The sequence below is a fragment of the Podarcis muralis genome, chromosome 1 (assembly GCF_964188315.1).
Source record: "Podarcis muralis chromosome 1, rPodMur119.hap1.1, whole genome shotgun sequence".
NCBI classification, from domain to species: domain Eukaryota; kingdom Metazoa; phylum Chordata; class Lepidosauria; order Squamata; family Lacertidae; genus Podarcis; species Podarcis muralis.
The window spans coordinates 66,812,434-66,832,457 of record NC_135655.1 but is presented as its reverse complement, the minus strand read 5'-3'; the positions used below and the strand labels follow the sequence as shown (position 1 = coordinate 66,832,457).

The following is a 20,024-nucleotide window of genomic DNA, read 5'->3' as shown; positions in this document are numbered from 1 at the left end:
TCTCTGCACCTCGAGTGCTTTCATGTAAGGGCTTGGCCAGACTGCTGAAATCAGGTATCCATAGTCTACAAAACCCTGCTGTTCCTAGGAATCCTCTAAGTTGTTTCCTTGTGGTAGGTTCCTTGATAAGGCAAATAGCTTCTTTCCTCTCTGGTCTCAATGCTCGTTGTTGGTGTGAGATGTCAAAGCCCAAATATTTGACCTTTTCTAAACATAACTGTGCCTTTTTCTGGGAAACTCGGTAGCCAGCTTGCCAGAGCAAGTGGAGCAGTTCCTCTGTCCCTTCTTTACAGGTATCAAAATCCTTTGCTGCTAGTATAAGGTCATCTACATATTGCAGAACCACCTTTTCTCCAGGTATTGAGGGGTAACTTGTTAGATCCTTCGCCAAGGCAGTGCCAAACAAAGTTGGGGAATTTTTAAATCCCTGGGGCAATCTTGTCCAGGTTAGCTGGCCTTTTGTTCCTGTTAAAGGGTCTTCCCACTGGAAGGCAAATATAGGTTGGCTCTGTGGTGCCAGCCGGCAACAGAAGAATGCATCTTTCAAGTCCAATACAGTAAAAAATGTTGCTTCTGGTGGGATCAAACTCAGCAAGGTATATGGGTTTGGTACATTTGGGTGCAAGGTCTCGATAGCCTGGTTTACGAGCCTCAAGTCCTGCACTGGCCTGTATTCATCTGTCCCAGGTTTTCGAACAGGCAAAAGGGGTGTGTTCCATTCTGATTGGCAGGGCTTAAGCAGACCATATTTTAATAGGCGGTCCAAATGTTTCTGGATGCCCTCTGCTGCTCGCCGGGGTAAAGGATATTGCTTTACAGATACAGGGGTAGCCATAGGTTTTAAGGTTACTACAATTGGAGCTATATTCTTGGCCATTCCTGGTGGGCTATTTTCGGCCCATACTCCTGGTGGCACCTGTAGGGTTTGGAGGAGCTTGTTTAATTCTGTATCCAATGTGGGTTGGACTTGCAAGGCTGACATTAGGCGCCATGATTGTTCCTTAGGTACTGAAAGGGTAATTATTCCTGCTGCCTTTGATGGCAGTTTCATTTCTGGACCTCGAGGAGTGAAGGTGATTTGGGCCTGCAGTTTGGACAGCATATCTCTACCTAAGAGAGGTATTGGACACTCAGGTATATACAAAAACTGATGGGTTAAACGATGTCCCCCAATCTGGCATTCCAAAGGTTGGAGGAAAGACCTCTTAGCTGACTGACCAGTGGCACTTTTAATGACTACACTTTTGGATGCCTTTTTCTGCAATAGTTCTGGGAGTACTGAGTATTCAGCCCCAGTATCAATCATAAAGTCTATTAAATGGCTCCCTAATTGAATCGTGACCGTGGGCTCCTGGAAGCCTAACTTTATGGAGTCCGGTCGTTCCTAGTCTTGAGTAAAATCCTCCTCTGCCAGTCCAATGAAATTGTCTCTACTCTGTCCTTGTCCAGGTCTCTGATATCTTCCATTTCGGATCATTCCCCGTCCCCGTCCCTGGTTTCTTGGGCCGGAGCCTGGGCCTGGGCCTGGGCCTGGGCGTACTTCTTCCAACCTCAGGGGTTCAGGACACTCCCGCTTCCAATGACCCTCCTTCTTGCAATTCGCACATTGATTCCTTCCCAGTGGTGGATTCCTTCCCCGCCCTCTTCCTCCATTTAAGGGGCGGTAGTCTTGCTTCACTGCTGTGGCTAGCATTACCATCTTTTCCTTCTGCCACTTCTTCTTCTCTTGCTTCTCAGCCTCATCCCTATTCCGATAAACTCGGCGTGCAATGGCCATAATTTGGCTCATCAGCATCCCTTCCCATCCTTCTGATTTCTGAATTTTCTTACGAATGTCAGAAGCGCACTGGGCCACAAATGTAGCAGTAATCATTCTGCTGTTTTCAGGGGCTTCAGGGTCAAAAGGAGTCCATATACGATAGGCTTCTTGCAGCCTCTCTAAAAAGTCTCCCGGACTCTCATTTGGTTTCTGTTCTACTTCTGAGACTTTAGACATATTAGTGGGCTTCTGGCATGCCCTGCGAATACCTTGCACAAGCGTCTGGCGGTAAGTGGTAAGTCTGGCCAGATGAATTGCATTGTTTGGATCCCAATTAGGATCTTCCAAGGGAAAGTTATCTTGGAGATGACGGTCAATATTAAAAATATTTCCCACTCTGGCCTGCTCACGCAAATATATCTGTGCCTTTTCAATTATGTCTCTTCTTTCCTCAGTGGTGAACAGAGTATTCAGAAGCTGGCGACAATCTGTCCAAGTAGGACTATGAGTATTTACTATTGAAGTCACCAAGTCCATCATAGCCTGAGGTTTTTCTGCAAAAGATGGGGTGTGTGTTTTCCAATTCATCAGATCCGTAGTTGTGAATGGAATGTACTGAAGGGTCGAAGTTCGAGGTGGCCTTGGTCCGAGTTGCCCGTTAACCAGCACAGGCTCCTCAAGTGCATCAAATACTCTTCTGAGAGGGGCTACTACGTGATCTTTCTCTTCGCTTTGCTCTAGGGGCCTCAAATCATAGGGGATGGTATTTGTCCCAAGGCGTTCTTTTAGCAGCTTAATACGCCTGGCTGTATTGCTTGCTGACCGATTAAGGTCTCCCTGTAACTTCTGTAATAATTCTCTAGGACTTGGATGTACAGGGGTTTGGGGTAGGCAATCAGTTGTTCCACTAAAAGAGACTGTAGATGGAGTTCTACTGGGACTCACAGATGGAATAACCACTTCTGCTTGGGCTTCATTATAGGACTCCAATGCCTCCTGAAGATATTTATCATAATCTATCAAGGAGTCAAGTTCTGTGTCTCTTCCCCCATTATTCGTTCCACTTTCTTGCCTTGGGGTTACAACTGGTGGAGGGTTTGGATTATGCTCCCTTCGATGTGGAGCATAGGGTGGAGGTGGAAGCACCTCTTCCTCTGGTCCCTCAAAAATGGGTTTGAGTTTATTTGGCAAGATTCCTTTCCTAGCTTCGGCTTTTACAGCCAATAATTTGCATCGTTGGACTTTGCATTCCCTTATCCATGGAGGATTTTTATTTAATGTGCTCAGCCAGGAATCTATATATGAAAATTGTTCTGGGCACCCTCCAGTTTCTTTGGTGATGTTAGACCAAAGTTTGCTTACTAAATTTATATCAAAAGTTCCCTGAGATGGCCATCCAGTATTTTGTTTTGGCCATTCTAGTTCACATAACGTTCTCAAGCGCTCTGGCGTCATTTTGACTCCATATGCCCCTGAGAAGGCTTTCTTAAAATTATTTAACATACATTCAAGAGGTGTATTTCCCCCCTTTGAACCCCCAACTCCCATTGTATGGCCCTGTGAAGTATCCACTCAGTCACTCACACACACGCTTCGTGGGTTTCCTTGCCCAGATGGAGTCGCCTCACTGGGAACCGAAGTACTACCCACTCCACACTCAGGTCAGCTACAGATTGCTCTGTACTTTCTCACACATACAATGCGCAAGATACTTCACCACACTCTACCTCCCATTCTTCCCTTTCCCCCCACCAGACCACCATCTGATATACCCAACCACCTAGCGTACTCAGTTCCCACTTACTGAGACGCAGAAGTTTGATCAAGACTTCTCTTCCTCCCAATTAATTGGAGGGCCAAAAATCCCTTTGTGCACTTACCCCTTGGTTGGTTCCGTTTCCCCCCGGTCCGTCGCTGCCAGTGAGCAGGGTATCAGACAGACGAGACTTCTGCGTTCCCCTGGAAAAAATTTTTCCATGCGCGCTGGGTAGGCAGTTTAGAGATCCTCTCTCTTGTACCCTGCTCAGTAGAGCGAAGGGGCTGCGTTCCAGCAGACCACTTATCCGAGTCACAGGAGCACCATAAAATGTAGCACCCTGCTTGTGGTTAACGCTTAGCTGGAATGAAATATTCAACGCAGCAATAGAGAAATTAAAATAATAATTTATTTGTCAGACAAATAAATGAGAGGCACAGTGGTATATGGTTACCAAGCTCTGGCCTGGCCTCCTGCCATTATGGCCAGCACTTATATTCCCTTAATCCAGCCCCCTTTGCTCCTCCTTGGCTGCATCTGTCCAATCAGCCTGGTTGGATTTCCTATTGGCTGCCTGCTATATCCAATCACAAAAGATACACCCACATCCTCCTGTCCTTATATGGAGCACAAAGAGCTATATATTGTTACATCTATAAATGACAAATAAGTAGTAATATATCTTACATGTGTCTCAACAAGGAATATTAATTACCAGCTCACCTCTTGCCCTCTTCGCCCTATTGCCTTCTAAAACAAATGGTTAATCTTAAATTTTTATCTTAAACATATGTCAAGGATCTTGAGTTTCACATCAACATTGAAAGATCTCCTTCATTTGAGAGTTTCTAAACAAATGTCTGACAGCCATATATCAGGACTGCTTGGATGGCTGCTTGGATGGCGTCTTCTTGTCTGACAGGGGGCTGGGCTCAATGGCCCCTGTGGTCTATTCCAACTCTAGGACTCTATGAAATAAGAATCTAACATCTAAATTTGTTACTTTCTAAATCCTTTGCATAGTTACATTTAAGCCAATATATTTAAGCTAATATATTTCATACATTATCATAGGTAACCTTTTAAAAGAATAAAGCTTCTCAAAATAGAAAGGAAGGAACTCAGTAAAAAACAGGTTTTAAAAGGAACCCCTTCAGTTTACCCCCCCTTCAGCCATCTGCTCTCCTCTTTAGCTGTTCCCAATATTTATTACCCTTAAACTCTCTCAGTTTAAGAAAGAAAACAGCTTTAAAAAAGACTTCCCAAAAATGCTTTCTTTCTGCCAGCCAGATGCTTCTCCATTTGGTCTTTAACCTTGGAAAGAAGATCTAGCTCATTTTACTGGGAGGCACATTGGTATAATTTTACTATTTACTCATTCCTAATTATATTTATCTCTGCCTTTGTTATCTTCTGTAACATGTAGGATCAGTGTCCGTTCTCAGCCTGTAATTTCAGCTTTTACGACTTTGAGAATTGTTTTCTGCTATCAATCAAGGGGCCCCTTGTCTAGGAAGAAAACACTGTCAGTGTTTTCTTAAGCAGCTAGCCTTCTTGCCTGGCGTGAAACTTTTAAAAATCTAAGCCCTCTTTAATATACAAGCCTTGATCAAACATTAATAAAATGCAGGCTTATGCCTGATGCCTCAGTAGTAGCTGAGGGCCATTGAATATCATGGTTTTTCAATACATGCATGTGCATTTGGGATATAAATGAAGTGCCCGAATGTAAGTCATGTATAAGACAACCAAAAGCATTTAAAAGGTCTCTCCACAAGACATATGATTGTATGGGCTTACAGTATATCTGTTTCTCACAGTCAGCTTACTAGGTCATACCAATAGCTGGACAGGGGGGTTGTTAAATTGTCCAGTATTCTCTGAGGCAGGGGCACTAATTACACACCCTGTCCTAGCCACATAGAAGGCATATTTAGTGTTACAAACCTCATAAGCAGATTCCCTTGGAAATCATGAAAAATATTAGAAATATATAATTTGGGATTTCTGACAACTGGATCCTAAAACATTAGGAAGAAAAAAAGAGGCTTTAAAAAGGTCATACAACTCATTTCTGTGTGCTGTGAGAGAAGATTCATCTTACTTAAAAGCATCCATAGCTCTAAGAATGAACATTCCGGAAATTTCTAGGCTGTTTTGACTCACTCTCATTATACATAGGCAGTTCTTCTAAAGAGTCCTTGTAGTTTCTTGAGTGAAGGTCCCAGAACGATGCTGCTCTGTGTCATGCCTTTGGTTTACATTTGTTGCAGGATTACATTTAAATCTCCACAGTGCTAAACCATGGGTTAAACATAGGCGTCACCAGTATGCAGGTGACATATAGCTCCCCATCTTGCATTCATAGTTCATTTGAAGGGAGCTAGTAGAAGTTCTGAACCTGTGCTTGGGGAGCTCATGTGACTCCTTCACTCAGTCCAGCACAATAATGTAGACTCAGGTCATATCTTGCCTATCAGATTGATCTAATCAGAAGGATAAGGAGTGATGTTGAGCCATATCATCCCCCTTTAAGATCTGGAGACTGGAGCTTCCCTTTCCCCCTTGATCATCAGAAAATAATCTGTGGAGATCAAGAGATACTTCTCCTCTCACTCCCCATAGCAGAGATGCAATGTGGGACTGGATACACGGCCTCTTTAGGGATAGTTCTATTCCTCACTTCTACAGTGATACCGTGGGGAGGGGTGCTTGTGTATGAGAGAGTGAGCAAGAGAATGGGAACATGCCCCGTATGGTGCTTGTTGTCTGTATGTTTGTACACATGCATGGGTGTAGGTGGTCTTGTGCCGGCATGTGGCCCTTGGAGAGGTGGCTAATCATCAACGTGGCCCTCAAGCCACAAATGGTTAGCTATGACTGCTCTAGCCAGTGCAGGTGTATTGGGCAATATTTACTGCCGAAGAACAGATTATAATTTCACATGCAACTCCAAGGCACTTGGATGCCTGGAAGCTGGCACACTTAAATGGTTGTGCACATTCCTCCATCAGAGTGATCATTCGGCAGCTATTGATGGCTGTCATTGTGAACTCACTCAAGGCTCTTTTCCTCTATAATTCTCATTCAGTCACGCAAACAGGTGCCACTTTCTCTAGTGCTATCACACATCGTCTGCCTGTAGTATATGCCTGAATACAACAACCAAAGGGACAGGATGAGAATCACCTGTGCAGTTGCTGGCAGGATTCATGTTCACGACACAGCCATGAGGAGAAGCTCTGTGGGGAAGAAGCTTCCATAAAATTCAGGCCTCAGTTGGATGTAATTCAAGATTCTCATAAGAATGAATGGCATACATTACATTGCAACCCAGAATATTTAGAATAGGATGACATAAATAAAAGGAAATAAAAAAACAACAACAAAATTATTATTAGCAGAAATTTGTTTTGGGCACCTATTGGCTGTTTTCTGTTGCAACCATATTTTGTATGCTTTGTGTTGTCTCCTCTATCTCAGTCTCCAAGGTTTCACAATCCTGGTGAATGCCAGCAGAGTTATTTTTATAGTAAACTGATACCTTAAAAACAGGACTAAACTACATAAGCAATGAGGAGATGAAACAAGGCTGCCCACATAAATCTGAACTGGTGACAGAGGGTGCTTCACTGACAAGCGATAACTGCAAGGGAAATGTAGGCTGAATACATAACCTATGATATTGGTTTTGGTAAATGTCATTGTTGGTCATAGAGTAGGATGTGTTTTAAAATGGATAGCAATTAAAGATCACCACAATGCGGGGGTTTTAAGATGTCTCTGCAAGGCAGGGGTTTGTGTAGATCTGTGTTTATAATTCATAATTGAATTAATTTATGAAACAGCTTTGATATGTCTCAAGGCAGGTTATAAGAATGCTGCTAAAACAGTTAAAATATTTTTAAAGCAGTACAACAACAAATGGAACCTGAGGGATAGCTTAGTTGGTAGAGCATGAGACTCTTAATCTTGGGGTTGTGGGTTCGAACCCCATGTTGAGTGAAAGATTCCTGCACTGCAGGGGGGTCATACTAGATGATCGTCGTGGTCCCTTCCAACTCTACAGTTCTTTGATTCTGTGATTCAAGTTGTAGGAGCTAACAGTCTGAGGGCATTTTCATGTAGGGTTGCCAGAATCTACAGTGACCTGTCATTGTTATCGCTGTGGAAGTATGTCTGAAAATGGGTTCCATGATGTTCTGTAGATATGGGAGCACATTCTTGTAAAGGCAGGGGAAGGGGAAGAAACGTGAGGGGCAATATATATAAGTGATGGAAGTAGCTGATTAAATAATAAACACATAGATCATAAATACACAGACCCAGCTATGAAGATGATATCCCTAACCTCTGCAGGATGCCAACAGCCTACTTTTCTGCCGCTGGTGGAAAGTGACTTTATCTCTTCTCCTAACAATCTGTGCATCTTCCTACAAGGGAAACAAAGGTTGAGAGAAAAAGATTCAGAAAGAACGAAATGGCAAATCGATTGCCAGTAATGATACCCAAACTACACATCCAGGAGCGGACTGTGTGTGAGCAAGGTGTTTCCTGTGAGACGGTATTTCTCTCTAGTTTTCTGGGAGGGGGAAATTTGACCTTCTGTGCATGTTGAAAAACTCACCTCTTTGCCATCCTTATAAAGGATTTTTGAGGATGTGGGTTGAGCCTATTCTTTTTTCCTCCAACTGCACTTTTTAATGAGGGTGTCTAGAGGTCTGCCTTGGTTATCCATTGTTGTGGAAATAAATAACTAGCCAAAGGGCTGTTGTAGCAACCTGTTTTTGAAATATTGAATACAGCTGGCAGGTTCAAAGGATGGCTGACCCACATGGTTGGCAGGCTGCCAGAAGGCTTATATAGCTATCAAGTGCAAGGCTGGGCTCTCGCACCTCTTTGCACCTGCTGCCGGAAGGCTTTTCCCACCCATGTGCAAAACGTAGAGTGGGATTTGTAGACAGCTGCTGCCAGCACAGTCTGGTTTGCCTGTTTTGCTAGGGAGATGTCGCTCAGAGTGCCTTGGTTCAGGTTCAGTTCAGACATCATGCCAAACCAGTTTGCGGTCACCATCATTTGGAACCTAAATCACACCTTAACATTCAGATGTATAGGCAAACCACAGTTGGGATTGCCACATGAAGCCCTTTCTTCACATTGCCCTTTGCCTTTCCTGCATTATACCAGAATCTAGGATGTTGTCCTGAAGTGCTTTGCCTTATCCAGGTGCCGGGAAAGTGGTACCTTTGTTTGCCTAGAGTGTTATCGCTGGCTGTCTACTTATGGTCTTGCCTGCTCAAAAAGCAGCCTTTTGTTTCATGCAAAATGTTTCTTGTGGCCCTCAGGAACTACAGTGGTACCTCGGGTTAAGAACTTAATTTATTCTGGAGGTCCGTTCTTAACCTGAAACTGTTCTTAACTTGAGGTACCAGGTTAAGGGGCCTCCCACTGCTGCTGTGCTGCCGCTGCACGATTTCTGTTCTCATCCTGAAGCAAAGTTCTTAACCCAAGGTACTATTTCTGGGTTAGCAGAGTCTGTAACCTGAAGCGTTTGTAACCTGAAGCGTCTATAACCCGAGGTACCACTGTATTCCATCTCCCTAGTCTATTTCACAGGGCAAAACTTTCTCATGGCAGGGTTCAGTTTCTAGAAAAAGAGAGAAGCATGCCAAGACTCAACTCTGTTTGGAGACAGTACCCTCAGATCTGGAATCCCTTGTCCCAATCCTTTGCTGGCAGAAGAAACGCACCTGCCCAGGGCACTTTAATACATTCTTAGATCATATATTCTGGAGCTAAATGCTAAGATTGAAGATAGATTCCCAGGCTCAGCCTTGGTGAACCCATGCACAAATTTAGCAAAGACTGCTGGTCATGTCAGGCCCACCTTGGGCATATCACCACTTGGGCACATAGCAATACAGCATGAGGAAGCTACACTGGATAAGATGACCATGGGCAGTGCTTGCTTACTATTTGTGCTCCTCACTGTATTGCGGAAGTACAATGGGCATTAATGAAAATGGGCAGGCTATTGCCATTCATTTTTCCAGGGCAGGCAGAAGCACAAGCTGCTGCATTAGTACCTGTGGGGCATATATGAAGAATCTGAAGAAAAGACAGTCAAAGGTGCCTAAAAAGAGAATGCCATTTCCAAGTGCAAATGGCTTGATATAACTGGTTTGGAGAGTCACAAGGGAGGAGGGTAGGGCTCGTATGTAGAACGGAGCACATGTTTGGGAAGGCAACATATGGCAATCGGCCAGGGAATGTTTTGGGAACAGCAACACCAGTTGAATCTCTGACATTGCCCAGCTTTTGGACACGTGCAGCCACGCATAGGTCCATGACGGAAAATGGGAGTGGAGAAAGATGCACTGGAGGATGAAAAATTGCTTTATGGTGCATTACGCCAAATGTTAAGGTGACAGTTGTAGGGGGCTGGTGTGTATACATGCACACACTTGCACACGTGAATGGCACTGATGGTTTACTTGGGCTGACTTTCTAGTAAACGTGCATAGAATGTGGACGCAATGGTCCACCCACAATCAGGTGTTTCATGGCTGCAACTTCATACGCGCAAAATTGTGAAGAATGGACTCTGTCCCAAATGGTTAAACATTTCTACAGAGGAAATTTCTGCATCTAAAAACACAAGAGATCTGTGGGATCAGGTCAGCATCTGGTTCTTACAGTGGCCAGCTAGATGCCTGTGGGAAGTCTGGAAGCTGGGCCTGAGCACAGGAGCACTCTCCCCACTTGCAGTTCCCTGCAGCTGAGATTCAGGTACTGCCTGCAACAGTAGATTAGCTTTTGCTGTTAAATACCACCCACCACAGAGCCTAGGACTTGCTGATCAGAAGGTTGGTGGTTTGAATCCCCGCGACGGGGTGAGCTCCCGTTGCTCGGTCCCTGCTCCTGCCAACCTAGCAGTTCGAAAGCATGTCAAAGTGCAAGTAGATAAATAGGTACCGCTCCGGTGGGAAGGTAAACGGCATTTCCGTGCGCTGCTCTGGTTTGCCAGAAGCGGCTTAGTTATGCTGGCCACATGACCTGGAAGCTGTACACCAGCTCCCTCGGCCAATAAAGCGAGATGAGCGCCGCAACCCCAGAGTCGGTCATGACTGGACCTAATGGTCAGGGGACCCTTTTACCTTTACCACCCAATTTGAAACCATGTGTTTCAGTTATAAGGACCCATTGCAGACCTGTAACTTCCTTTTACTTAGGTAAGCGGAGAATGAATGAAGGATATGCCACAGCATTGTGTTACCTTAGCTTGGTGGCTATGTTTTCCAGAACCCCTATATGTTTCAATATTGCCCTTCCTAAGCTGCCTTCCTAATGAATTTTGGCATTCTTTTACTGACTTGGTCAGTGTTCCGTTGGCCATATTTATTTATTAATTAAAATATTTCATACGATCTACACTTGAAATGTGGAGGTTAGGAATGGGATGACAGCCAAAGACATTGGTTTGAAAAACTCACATTAAAGTTTTCTAGTATAGATGCAAAGGTAAAGGTAAAGGTATCCCTGACCATTAGGTCCAGTCATGGCCGACTCTGGGGTTGCGGCGCTCATCTCACTTTACTGGCTGATGGAGCTGGCGTACAGCTTCCAGGTCATGTGGCCAGCATGACTAAGCCGCTTCTGGTGAACCAGAGCAGCGCATGGAAACGCCGTTTACCTTCCCGCCGCAGCGGTACCTATTTATCTACTTGCACTTTGACATGCTTTCGAACTGCTAGGTTGGCAGGAGCAGGGACCGAGCAACGGGAGCTCACCACGTCGCGGGGATTCGAACTGCCAACCTTCTAATCGGCAAGCCCTAAGCTCTGTGGTTTAGAGCACAGTGCCACCCGCGTCCCTAGTATAGATGTAGGCCACCTCTAATTGCAATGTTGGAGGAGAGAGTTAATGCAAGAGCTGCAAGTCTTATTTGAGCTAGGACCTTCCAAAACTACACATTCACTTCACTGTGCTTTTGTAGTTGTCTTTTTAAAAAACCAAACAAACCAGTATATCAAGTTTTAGCACTAAACAACAACAGAAGGGCACTTTTCATTAGCCCCTTTTGCTCCCTTTGAAAAACACTCTTGAGTTTGCCTGCCCAGAAAGGCATGCTGGCCTGATGGCCTTGACAGTCACTATGTATTCCCTCCTTCCCTTTCAGACTCTGGGCAATTTGAGGACTTTGTCCTCACTTATGTAGTCATGTTGCCAAATCTAGGTGTCTACATGGCATTGAGGTATCATCACATTCACTGCATGATCCCTGTTGGCTGGTATTACATAGCAAAGAAAGAAGCCCCAAAATAGAATTTGGGCTGAAATCCCAACTCCACTTACCTGGGAATGGGCCCCACTGAATTCAATTGGACTTACTTCTGAGTAGATGTGGTTGCAGTTGTGCTGTAATGCAGCAGTATGTCAAAGCTACACAAAAAGGCACAGAAAAGCACAAGTCTACTGAGAGTTTTCTTCAAAGGACTTTTCACACTCATTGAGAGCCCTATTTTTTGCCATGTAGATGAATGTGAAAATTTAGCACAGCTCTAAAACTGTTTCTCATGAACTAGGTAATTATGCTGCACATGAAATGATCATGTGACGGGATACTTTTTGAAAGACTTGTTTTCTTTGCAAAACTTAGCACACAACTATTCCAGCAGAAGAGTTATGCTGTACTTTTGCTTGTGTTGTGACTTGCAATTTGCCCGAGTTTTTACAGTCAAGTAGAAAATACGTCTTAAATGCAGAACTCCCCCATTTAAAAGCAAGTAAGTGGGCAGTGAGCCAGATATGCTGGAATTAGGCAAACAGGACTAAAAAACCTGAGGCCTTAGGTTGCACCGTGGTGGGGAGGCTGAGTGTGCCTGTAAGGAACAGGTTAGCTTTGCAGTGGCACTAGTTCAAATGCCAGGGCAACATCTAGAAATCAGAGCTCTTTTTAATTTCATATTATTTTAATTAATAACCTGACATTAAGCCACAGTTACTTCTGGTAATCATGGTCCTTGCTGTTTCAGATTATTTTAATGAATAAGGTGATGAATTAAAAAGTAATTGTGTGAAATCATATGCAATTATAAAAGTTATGGCTTTAAAAAATAAGATCAGATTGTGTTAGCACAATTGGTAGAGCATGAGGCTCTTAATCTCCGGGGCTGTGGGTTCAAGCCCCACATTGGGCAAAAGATTCCTGCATTGCAGGGGGCATAGGAGCCAACTCCAGCACCCACAATAATATTATTGTGGGGCACCCACAAAGTCAATGAGAAAAGCCAGCAGGTGGCAGCTGTGCTGCCTCTGACAGAGAAGCAGCTAGCTAGCGAGGCACCTTTTTCCTCAGGGAGGAGCTCAGAAATGGAGGCAGACAGACTCTGCCTCCGCCTCCAACTTCTCCAGAAAACAGTGCCTCACTGGCTATGGAGAGGAGGAGGAGGAAGAGGAGCAGCCGCTGGCCACCGCAACAGGTGTGTGCGTGTGATGTCACACATCGGAATTGCGTTGGCAGGCGCCCACAGTCCTAAGGGATAGATGGCGCCCCTGGCAGGGCGTTAGACTAGAATGACCCTCATGGTCCCTTCCAACTCTACACTTTTATGAGTCTATGGAGTAGTAAAGGAGACTTTTTATTTTTTTGGACAGGGTGGACATTCACTCAAGCCAAAGACTATGGGAAGATGGTTGAGAACACTATAAAAGGAAATTTCCGAGTAGAATTTATTGTTGGATCCTTTATTTTCACGCCTTAACTTTGCTAAAGAAGAAATTGCCAAAGAGAGTGCAGTGTTGGTATTGGACATGATTTAATAGAGTTGGCTAGGATCAAACTTGGAAGTGGTCAGCTAAACTGTGGGAACAAGACTTCACTTTAGCGTTGGGGAATGCTAAGAATACAACGCAAGAGTAGCTCTGCTGGATCAGATCAAAGGTCTGTCTAATCCTGCATTCTATTCTCACAGTGGCCAGATAGATGTCTACAAGTAGGGTATGATCTTGAGAGCACTCTTGTGCTCCAGCCACCAGTATCCAGAGGCAGACTGCCCAAATTACACCTGGGGGACTCGAGTGAAATTTGAACTAAGGGTATACAAATTTGCTCATGCTCTTTATCACTATACTACTCCATTGCTTAGATTTGTGGTTTTTCCAGCGGCATCATTCTTTCAGCAAGTAGTAGGGATTAAGACAGAAAGAGGAAATCTTCTCAGTTAATTAGATTCATTATTTTTTCCTTCTCCTTTTCTAACTCTGCAAAAAGGAAGTAAATGGTGTGGAGTTCTTTTTGTTTTTGCTTTTTTTTGGAATGAAACTATGTTTTTACTAGGCACCCTTTTTAAACAGATACATAGTGCAACTCTACTGCAATTGCAAGTTCTCAAAAGGCAACCACAAGCTACCTGTATTTATTGAGATTTCTTTCATGGTAAAACCATATACTAGGGTGATTCTGTTGTTGTAGAATCTCTTGCTCACAACCTGACTTTCTTTATCCAGTTGACAGGGAGGAAAATTGCATCTGCTGCAGTAGGCTCCATCCATTGGGGTCTTCCTGACATGGGTTGCTACCTTGCATATTGCAAAAGTCAGTGGGTTGAACTGCCTGAGGAATCTTAACAAAATCACAGACTTGAAATGTAAATGATAAATTGCTCCATATGTACTAAATTGGTTTTTTAAATAAAAGGTTCAGCGCTACCTTTTTATAATGCATTCTTGTGTTTTCTTTCTCAGATACAGATGCTAAATAATTTTATATCACTAATTGGGCTCAGTTGGATGATTACATACTGATTTTCTGAATTTGTTAAAAGGCTGGCCATTCTTGTTTGCCGTGGTTATTTGCAAACAGGTTTTGCATGTGTGCAGAGTGTTATTAATGAGAGTGCATTTGTAGAAATAGGCTTCTGTGTTGGATATTGAATGCATCATTTAGTGATAAGGTCAGACAATAAAACATGTTGATTTGTGTATATTGAAGCTGTATATCAACTGAACCAAATGCTTTCTCCACTGAGAAATCTGAGAACATATACCGGTAGCAACCAGGTGTAAATTGCTTGACTTACAGCTCTGCATTTATTTTAAAAAAGGTTATATAAGCAATATTTACAATTAGACACACCATGTATTTTTGATGACCCAACTCACATACGAATTCTAATATATTTGTACTTGAGGATTATTATTTTTAACAAAAAAATTGTTTTCCTTCACGAATGAGTCTGATTGTGAATGATGCCCCAAATTTGACAGTGATCTGTAGGAAAAGAACCTAAAGAAGCTGAGAAGTATAAGCAACGTTGTGGCTTTTGGAAGCTGCTTTGCCTTACTTTATTGGATTTTCAAAGAATTAATCCAGATTATTAAAATGATTTTCATTTCCCCAAATGTACTGAAGACAAAACAAAGATGATGCAGATGGCAAAGTCATCTCCTGTTCATGTTGAAGGGAGGATTGTAAAAAATGCAAAGACCTTGCAAAAAATTGGGAATTGCTCAACCACTGATCGTTATCAACAAATAACAGCCACTGTCGTTAACCGTTACTATGGTGGCAGGTGGAAGTGAGAGCACCATATTCTCTGTAATGAAAGGGGTGCAGGTATATCTGTCTGCTCTAAAGTAGGCATGTCTCTGCTTGCAACCTCTTGTGCCTGCGGAAAAGGCCAATGCAATACAAGGCAGAGACTGGAGATGTTAGCTGCCCTGGAAATGTTGATTTTGAACAGTGAGATATTTGACAGATTTATATCAGTTTTTAAAGCTTTCAGCAATCTGCTACCAGTTCAAAGCAGATCTTGTCCATAACCAGTGAAGCCATCCAGCTAGATGTATGTTTGAGTGTGGTGTTTGCTCAAGTTTACTTGAGTGCAGCACATACACATGCATGCCTGTGTGTGTGTACACACGCCAATGTTCGGTATATCAGTATCCCTGTGCGCGCGCTTGGGATTTGTATTGGGATGGTCAAGTAAAAGTAAATATTTTAGATACCCTTTTTTCCATAAAAAAATTTGAACCTAGAAAGTTTGCCAGTATGTGTAGCAAAAGTAATATAATTTCAAAATTTTGCTTTCCCAAAGAGTTTCTTTATACTCAAGCTAGCACAGTACAAGGCTTAGGCCTCAGAATTCCTTCAATAAAAACAAACAAACAACAACAAAACCCATACAGAAATTAAAAACAGCTGTAAACAATTTTAAACAGTATTCAGTCAGTATTCACAGACAAGTGGAATTTCTGTGTGGAATTTGTTAAAAGTTCATGAGAATGGATTTCCATGTGGTGGCCCAGAAGTATATAGTTCATCTGTGCAGGGGTGTTTCTACATGTGATCCCTGTGACTTGTGTAGATGCAGTGGCTCAAAGAACCCTAACAGCTTGTTCCATACTAACATAGTAAGTTCTCACCTCCTTTGTATAATATCCATCTGAGAATGTACAATCCTGGAAACAAATATTTCAATATCTGATTTTTGCTTACGGTCCTTATGCCTGATGAGTCTCTTGAGTTCATAGAATGCAAAGATTCTAAAAGAAATTAGTTTCTTCAATCAGAACTTTCATTCTCTCATATTTTTCCTTAATTTACCTATTATTTTGAAAAAAAGAAGAAACCTCTTAGTACTGACTTCTGGGTTATTATTTTTTTAAAGGAAGCTTAAATTGAAGCAAATGTTTTTTGGAGGTTGGTTTTTCTTTTAACCCAGTCTTTGTCCACTAGTGTACATTTTGTCCTTAATGATATTCAGCTATGCTTTGACAGGTTGAGGCAAATTAATTCCTGATGCTTTCTTCACCATCCTTAGTGGGCTTACCACTGTGAAAAACTCAGCCTGATACCACAGTCTTTTGCCTAGAGCACACCTTCATATCAGCAGTACATCTCCTACAAATATAAGAGAAACATTGATGTTATCTGTGAGTGGAATGGAGTTAGCAGGTGCTGTCATATTAGATTATTTCTTATTACCTTGATTCCACATCTGGAAGTGAGATTTTAAAACCCCCCAAAAAACTTTGTTCTATATCCAACACTTTTCTGAAACAGGTGTAAAATCTGGCCTGGTTACCCTTTCCTTTAGGTGTCATTTATTTTTAAACTCTTGGCCACCTTTTCTTCTTCGGGCACGAACTGTGCCATTCATATAGGTCAAGTAAGGGAAGTGTGCTGATTTTCCATCTGTGCCAGAACGCCTGATGTGAATTAAAATAGCATAATGGCCATTTTTAAATAGAACAGTTTCCTTAGATGTAGTCTTTAGCTTCTAGAAACCCTTATAGTTATTGTTCGGATGAAGTCAGTGGAACCAACATATTTGTTCCAAACTTCCAGTCTTGTAATAAATATATTACACTTGCTGTGAGATTAGATACACCATGAAATATTCTAACCCATTTATTTGTTAGATACAGAGAAAGGTAAACTGGCCAATTTTAGTCTGGTTCCACAGAGAAATGGAACTTGGGGCTTATTTTCCATTAGTTCTCGGTCTTTAAATTCTGTAATAACATTTTGTGGCTCTGTTGTACTGGTTACTAAAACTAGTCAAGGAAAATTAACCTAAAACTCTTGTCTTTGCTGTTTCCCCCTTTTTAGATTTATTCTCTTAAAGTTTCCAGGCTAAGGCTTGGAGAACCCAGCCATCACCATTGAGCCCAGCAGCTGGAGCGGCAGCGAGAGCCCTGCCGAGGACATTGAAAGAATGAGTGATTCTGCAGATAAACCAATTGACAATGATGCAGAAGGTGTCTGGAGCCCAGATATTGAGCAGAGCTTTCAGGAGGCACTAGCTATATATCCCCCTTGTGGGAGGAGGAAAATCATATTGTCTGATGAAGGCAAAATGTATGGTAAGTCATACAGATCCAGCCATTTTGAAAACAATTCAATAAATATTATGTTAAGTTGTTCATGTGTACAAATTAAAGGGGCCACTTTCTTAAGAAATAAGCAAGTGCTAGCCATCATTATTGAGCGAGTTAATGAAATTAGAGGCATTTCGTTGCTGCTTTATATCAGGACGTAACAGAAGGGAGAATGACCACACTGACCAATAATTTTGAAAAGGAGAAGAAACTCCTGTTGTGGTAGTTTGATCTGTTGTAAAAGCGTGGCAAAATCTTAGCCCATTCAGAGCTGTAAAGAAACTATAAATATGTGCATTAGATCAAACTTGTGTGCATCATTTTGCTTTTTCTCCTTTTTCTTGATGGAGCTGAGAATTCTATGGAAGTGTCTATTACAGGATTTTTAGAACTGATAAATTGCTTCTTTATATTAATCTTGAAGGTTTCATCAAAAGCTTTAAATACCTTCAGATAGTTTTGTGTGTTTAAAAGAAACATGAAATATTAATTCATAAGGTGGTGTCCTTGTTTGTATTGAAAATACATACATCACATTAAAAAATGTAATCCAACTTGAACTTGTATTTGGCAATGCATTTGTAAGAGCTCAAGGGTAGATAAAGCACTTTTATTGTCTACAGTTTATTGTAAGTTCACTAACTTCCACCATCGTTTCACTTAAGGCACCATAGAGTCTTTTCTTCCAAGTTGGGCTGCCATAGATAATCAGTTGTGCTGACAGTATTTCGTACATATATTTGATGTTTATCCCAGCTAGGGGATAAGTTGTTTTTACTTTTTGTTCTTTCCGAGTTGCTCCAGCTAATCTCTTGACTTTGGAGACTTAAGCTTCTTTTCCCTTTCCTTCAGTCCCTTCCCTTTCAGAAAATATTGCTGACTGCAGAGTCCCCCCCCCCCCCGCCCCCCGGTTCTGGCTTCTCGCATTGTGGAAAGCAGATGGCAGGTTGTTGCTGTGCTCTTTATTCTCCCCTAATCACTGAGTGTTTAGCGATTTCTGTCTTTTGTGCAGCTGGGCTTTCCAAGCGATGCGGAATCCTTACCTGATGAATCTTTCTGTGAGCATTAGAGAGCAACTTATTCCTCCACAATTGCAAATATGTTTCGCACAATGGGGTGTTTTGTCTTGAAACGCAGGCTCTTCCCCAGAAAGGATCAGTAGGAATCTGCAGAGCAAACTAGCATGCACTGTAAGTGGAAAGCAGATGGTATTGCAGCTGCCACCAGCTGTGTACCCCCCCTCCCCCCCCAGTACTGGTTGGATGATGTAATGGAAACAAGGGGAAAAAATTCTTTCTGTGGTGTTGGAGTCTCTCACAGCCTGTCAGTGTCACAGAGAGGGAGAAACAGACCTTAAGGCGTTAGTTTGCAGCTGTCATGTGACCCTTGAAGCCAAATGAAACATAATGTCTGGAAAAATAGGCTTCTGATGAAGCATCTCAGCTGCTGTTGGCAGAAACTTTCGAGGCCTCCTTCCTCCGGCTGCTGGATTCCCCCTCCCCTTCTTTCAATTTGTATCAGACACCACAGTTTTCCTTCTTCCCTTGGCTTCCCCTCCCGACACTGGTATACTTCCGTCATTTTTGTTATCTTTTAGTGATCCATGTGGTGATGGTAGTTTCTTATCACGAAATGAGGAGAAATTTGTTTTATGTGGTGGCTACATTCCCTGAAGAAGAATACCAAGAGGTTTTCTACAAAGGAGGCTTCATATGATTAGGATGTTATAGCCCGGTACCTGAAATTCCTTCCCTCCCTCATGGAACTAACTAAATAAATTTTTGAAACAGGTCTTTTACATGTGGTGCATTTGCATCTGTTCTTATTATCATTATTCATTAAATTTGTATACTGCTCTTCATCCAAAGATCTCAGGTTCACAGCCTAAAAATACAAGACAAAAACATAAAATACATAATAGAAACAAGAACGAAAGCAAAACAAACCAATACCCCCCCAGTAGCATTATTTTTCTGTAGTTGCCTGACAAGAGAGCACATATGCATGTATACATCCGTTTCCACTAGAACTTGAACCAGGTAAGATTTGTTCAATAGCAAATCCAAAATAATTGTAAAACTTGAGAAAAAGATCTGGGTAGGGGAGCCATTGAGGGTACTGTAAATATAGCGGTGAATTCATTATTATATTTTATTAAAAATATATATTTATTTATATTTATTTAATATTTATGCTGCTTTCAATGTCCTTTCAAGGTGGCTCACAATTTCAACCATAACACAACACAGCAAATCAGCACTTTCAATGTAGGCATGATGAAATAACACATTTTTGTAAAACAGGTTCCCTTATTATGTGTACTCCCTGATTGTACATTGTTTTATTGTTACAGAAAACCAAGTGGCATCGGTGGTGAGGAATGCTGATAACTTGAACGTGCTTCACCTATGAAGTTGGTCTGAAAATCACAGAAAGCCCTAGGCCCAATTGAAAAAGGTGTGTCTTCACACCCTCCCTAAGATTCGATAAGGAGGGAGCTAGTTGTACCTCAGTTCTACAGAAGAGTTCCACTTCCCCATGCCACTGACCCTTGTGCTATACTTAGCAGCTGGAATGCAAGAAGGTCTCCCCAGCAGTTCTTAAGGCCTTTTAGCATATTGGCAT

General features: G+C 42.3%; 1 protein-coding gene across 13 annotated transcripts in view; it reads left to right on the top strand.

Annotated features, from left to right (window-relative positions):
- Positions 1–20,024, top strand: part of TEAD1 (TEA domain transcription factor 1) — a 180,730-nt gene that overhangs the window by 59,407 nt on the left and 101,299 nt on the right. For 12 of the 13 annotated variants that reach the window (XM_028730977.2, XM_028731025.2, XM_028730992.2 and 9 more), the window contains one exon: positions 17,131–17,384. In XM_028730977.2, the coding sequence (XP_028586810.1) occupies positions 17,237–17,384 (148 nt within the window). In that variant the 5' untranslated portion in view covers positions 17,131–17,236. Of the gene's footprint in view, positions 1–17,130; positions 17,385–20,024 lie in introns of those variants that run through there. The other variant, XM_077930342.1, reaches the window with a different exon arrangement.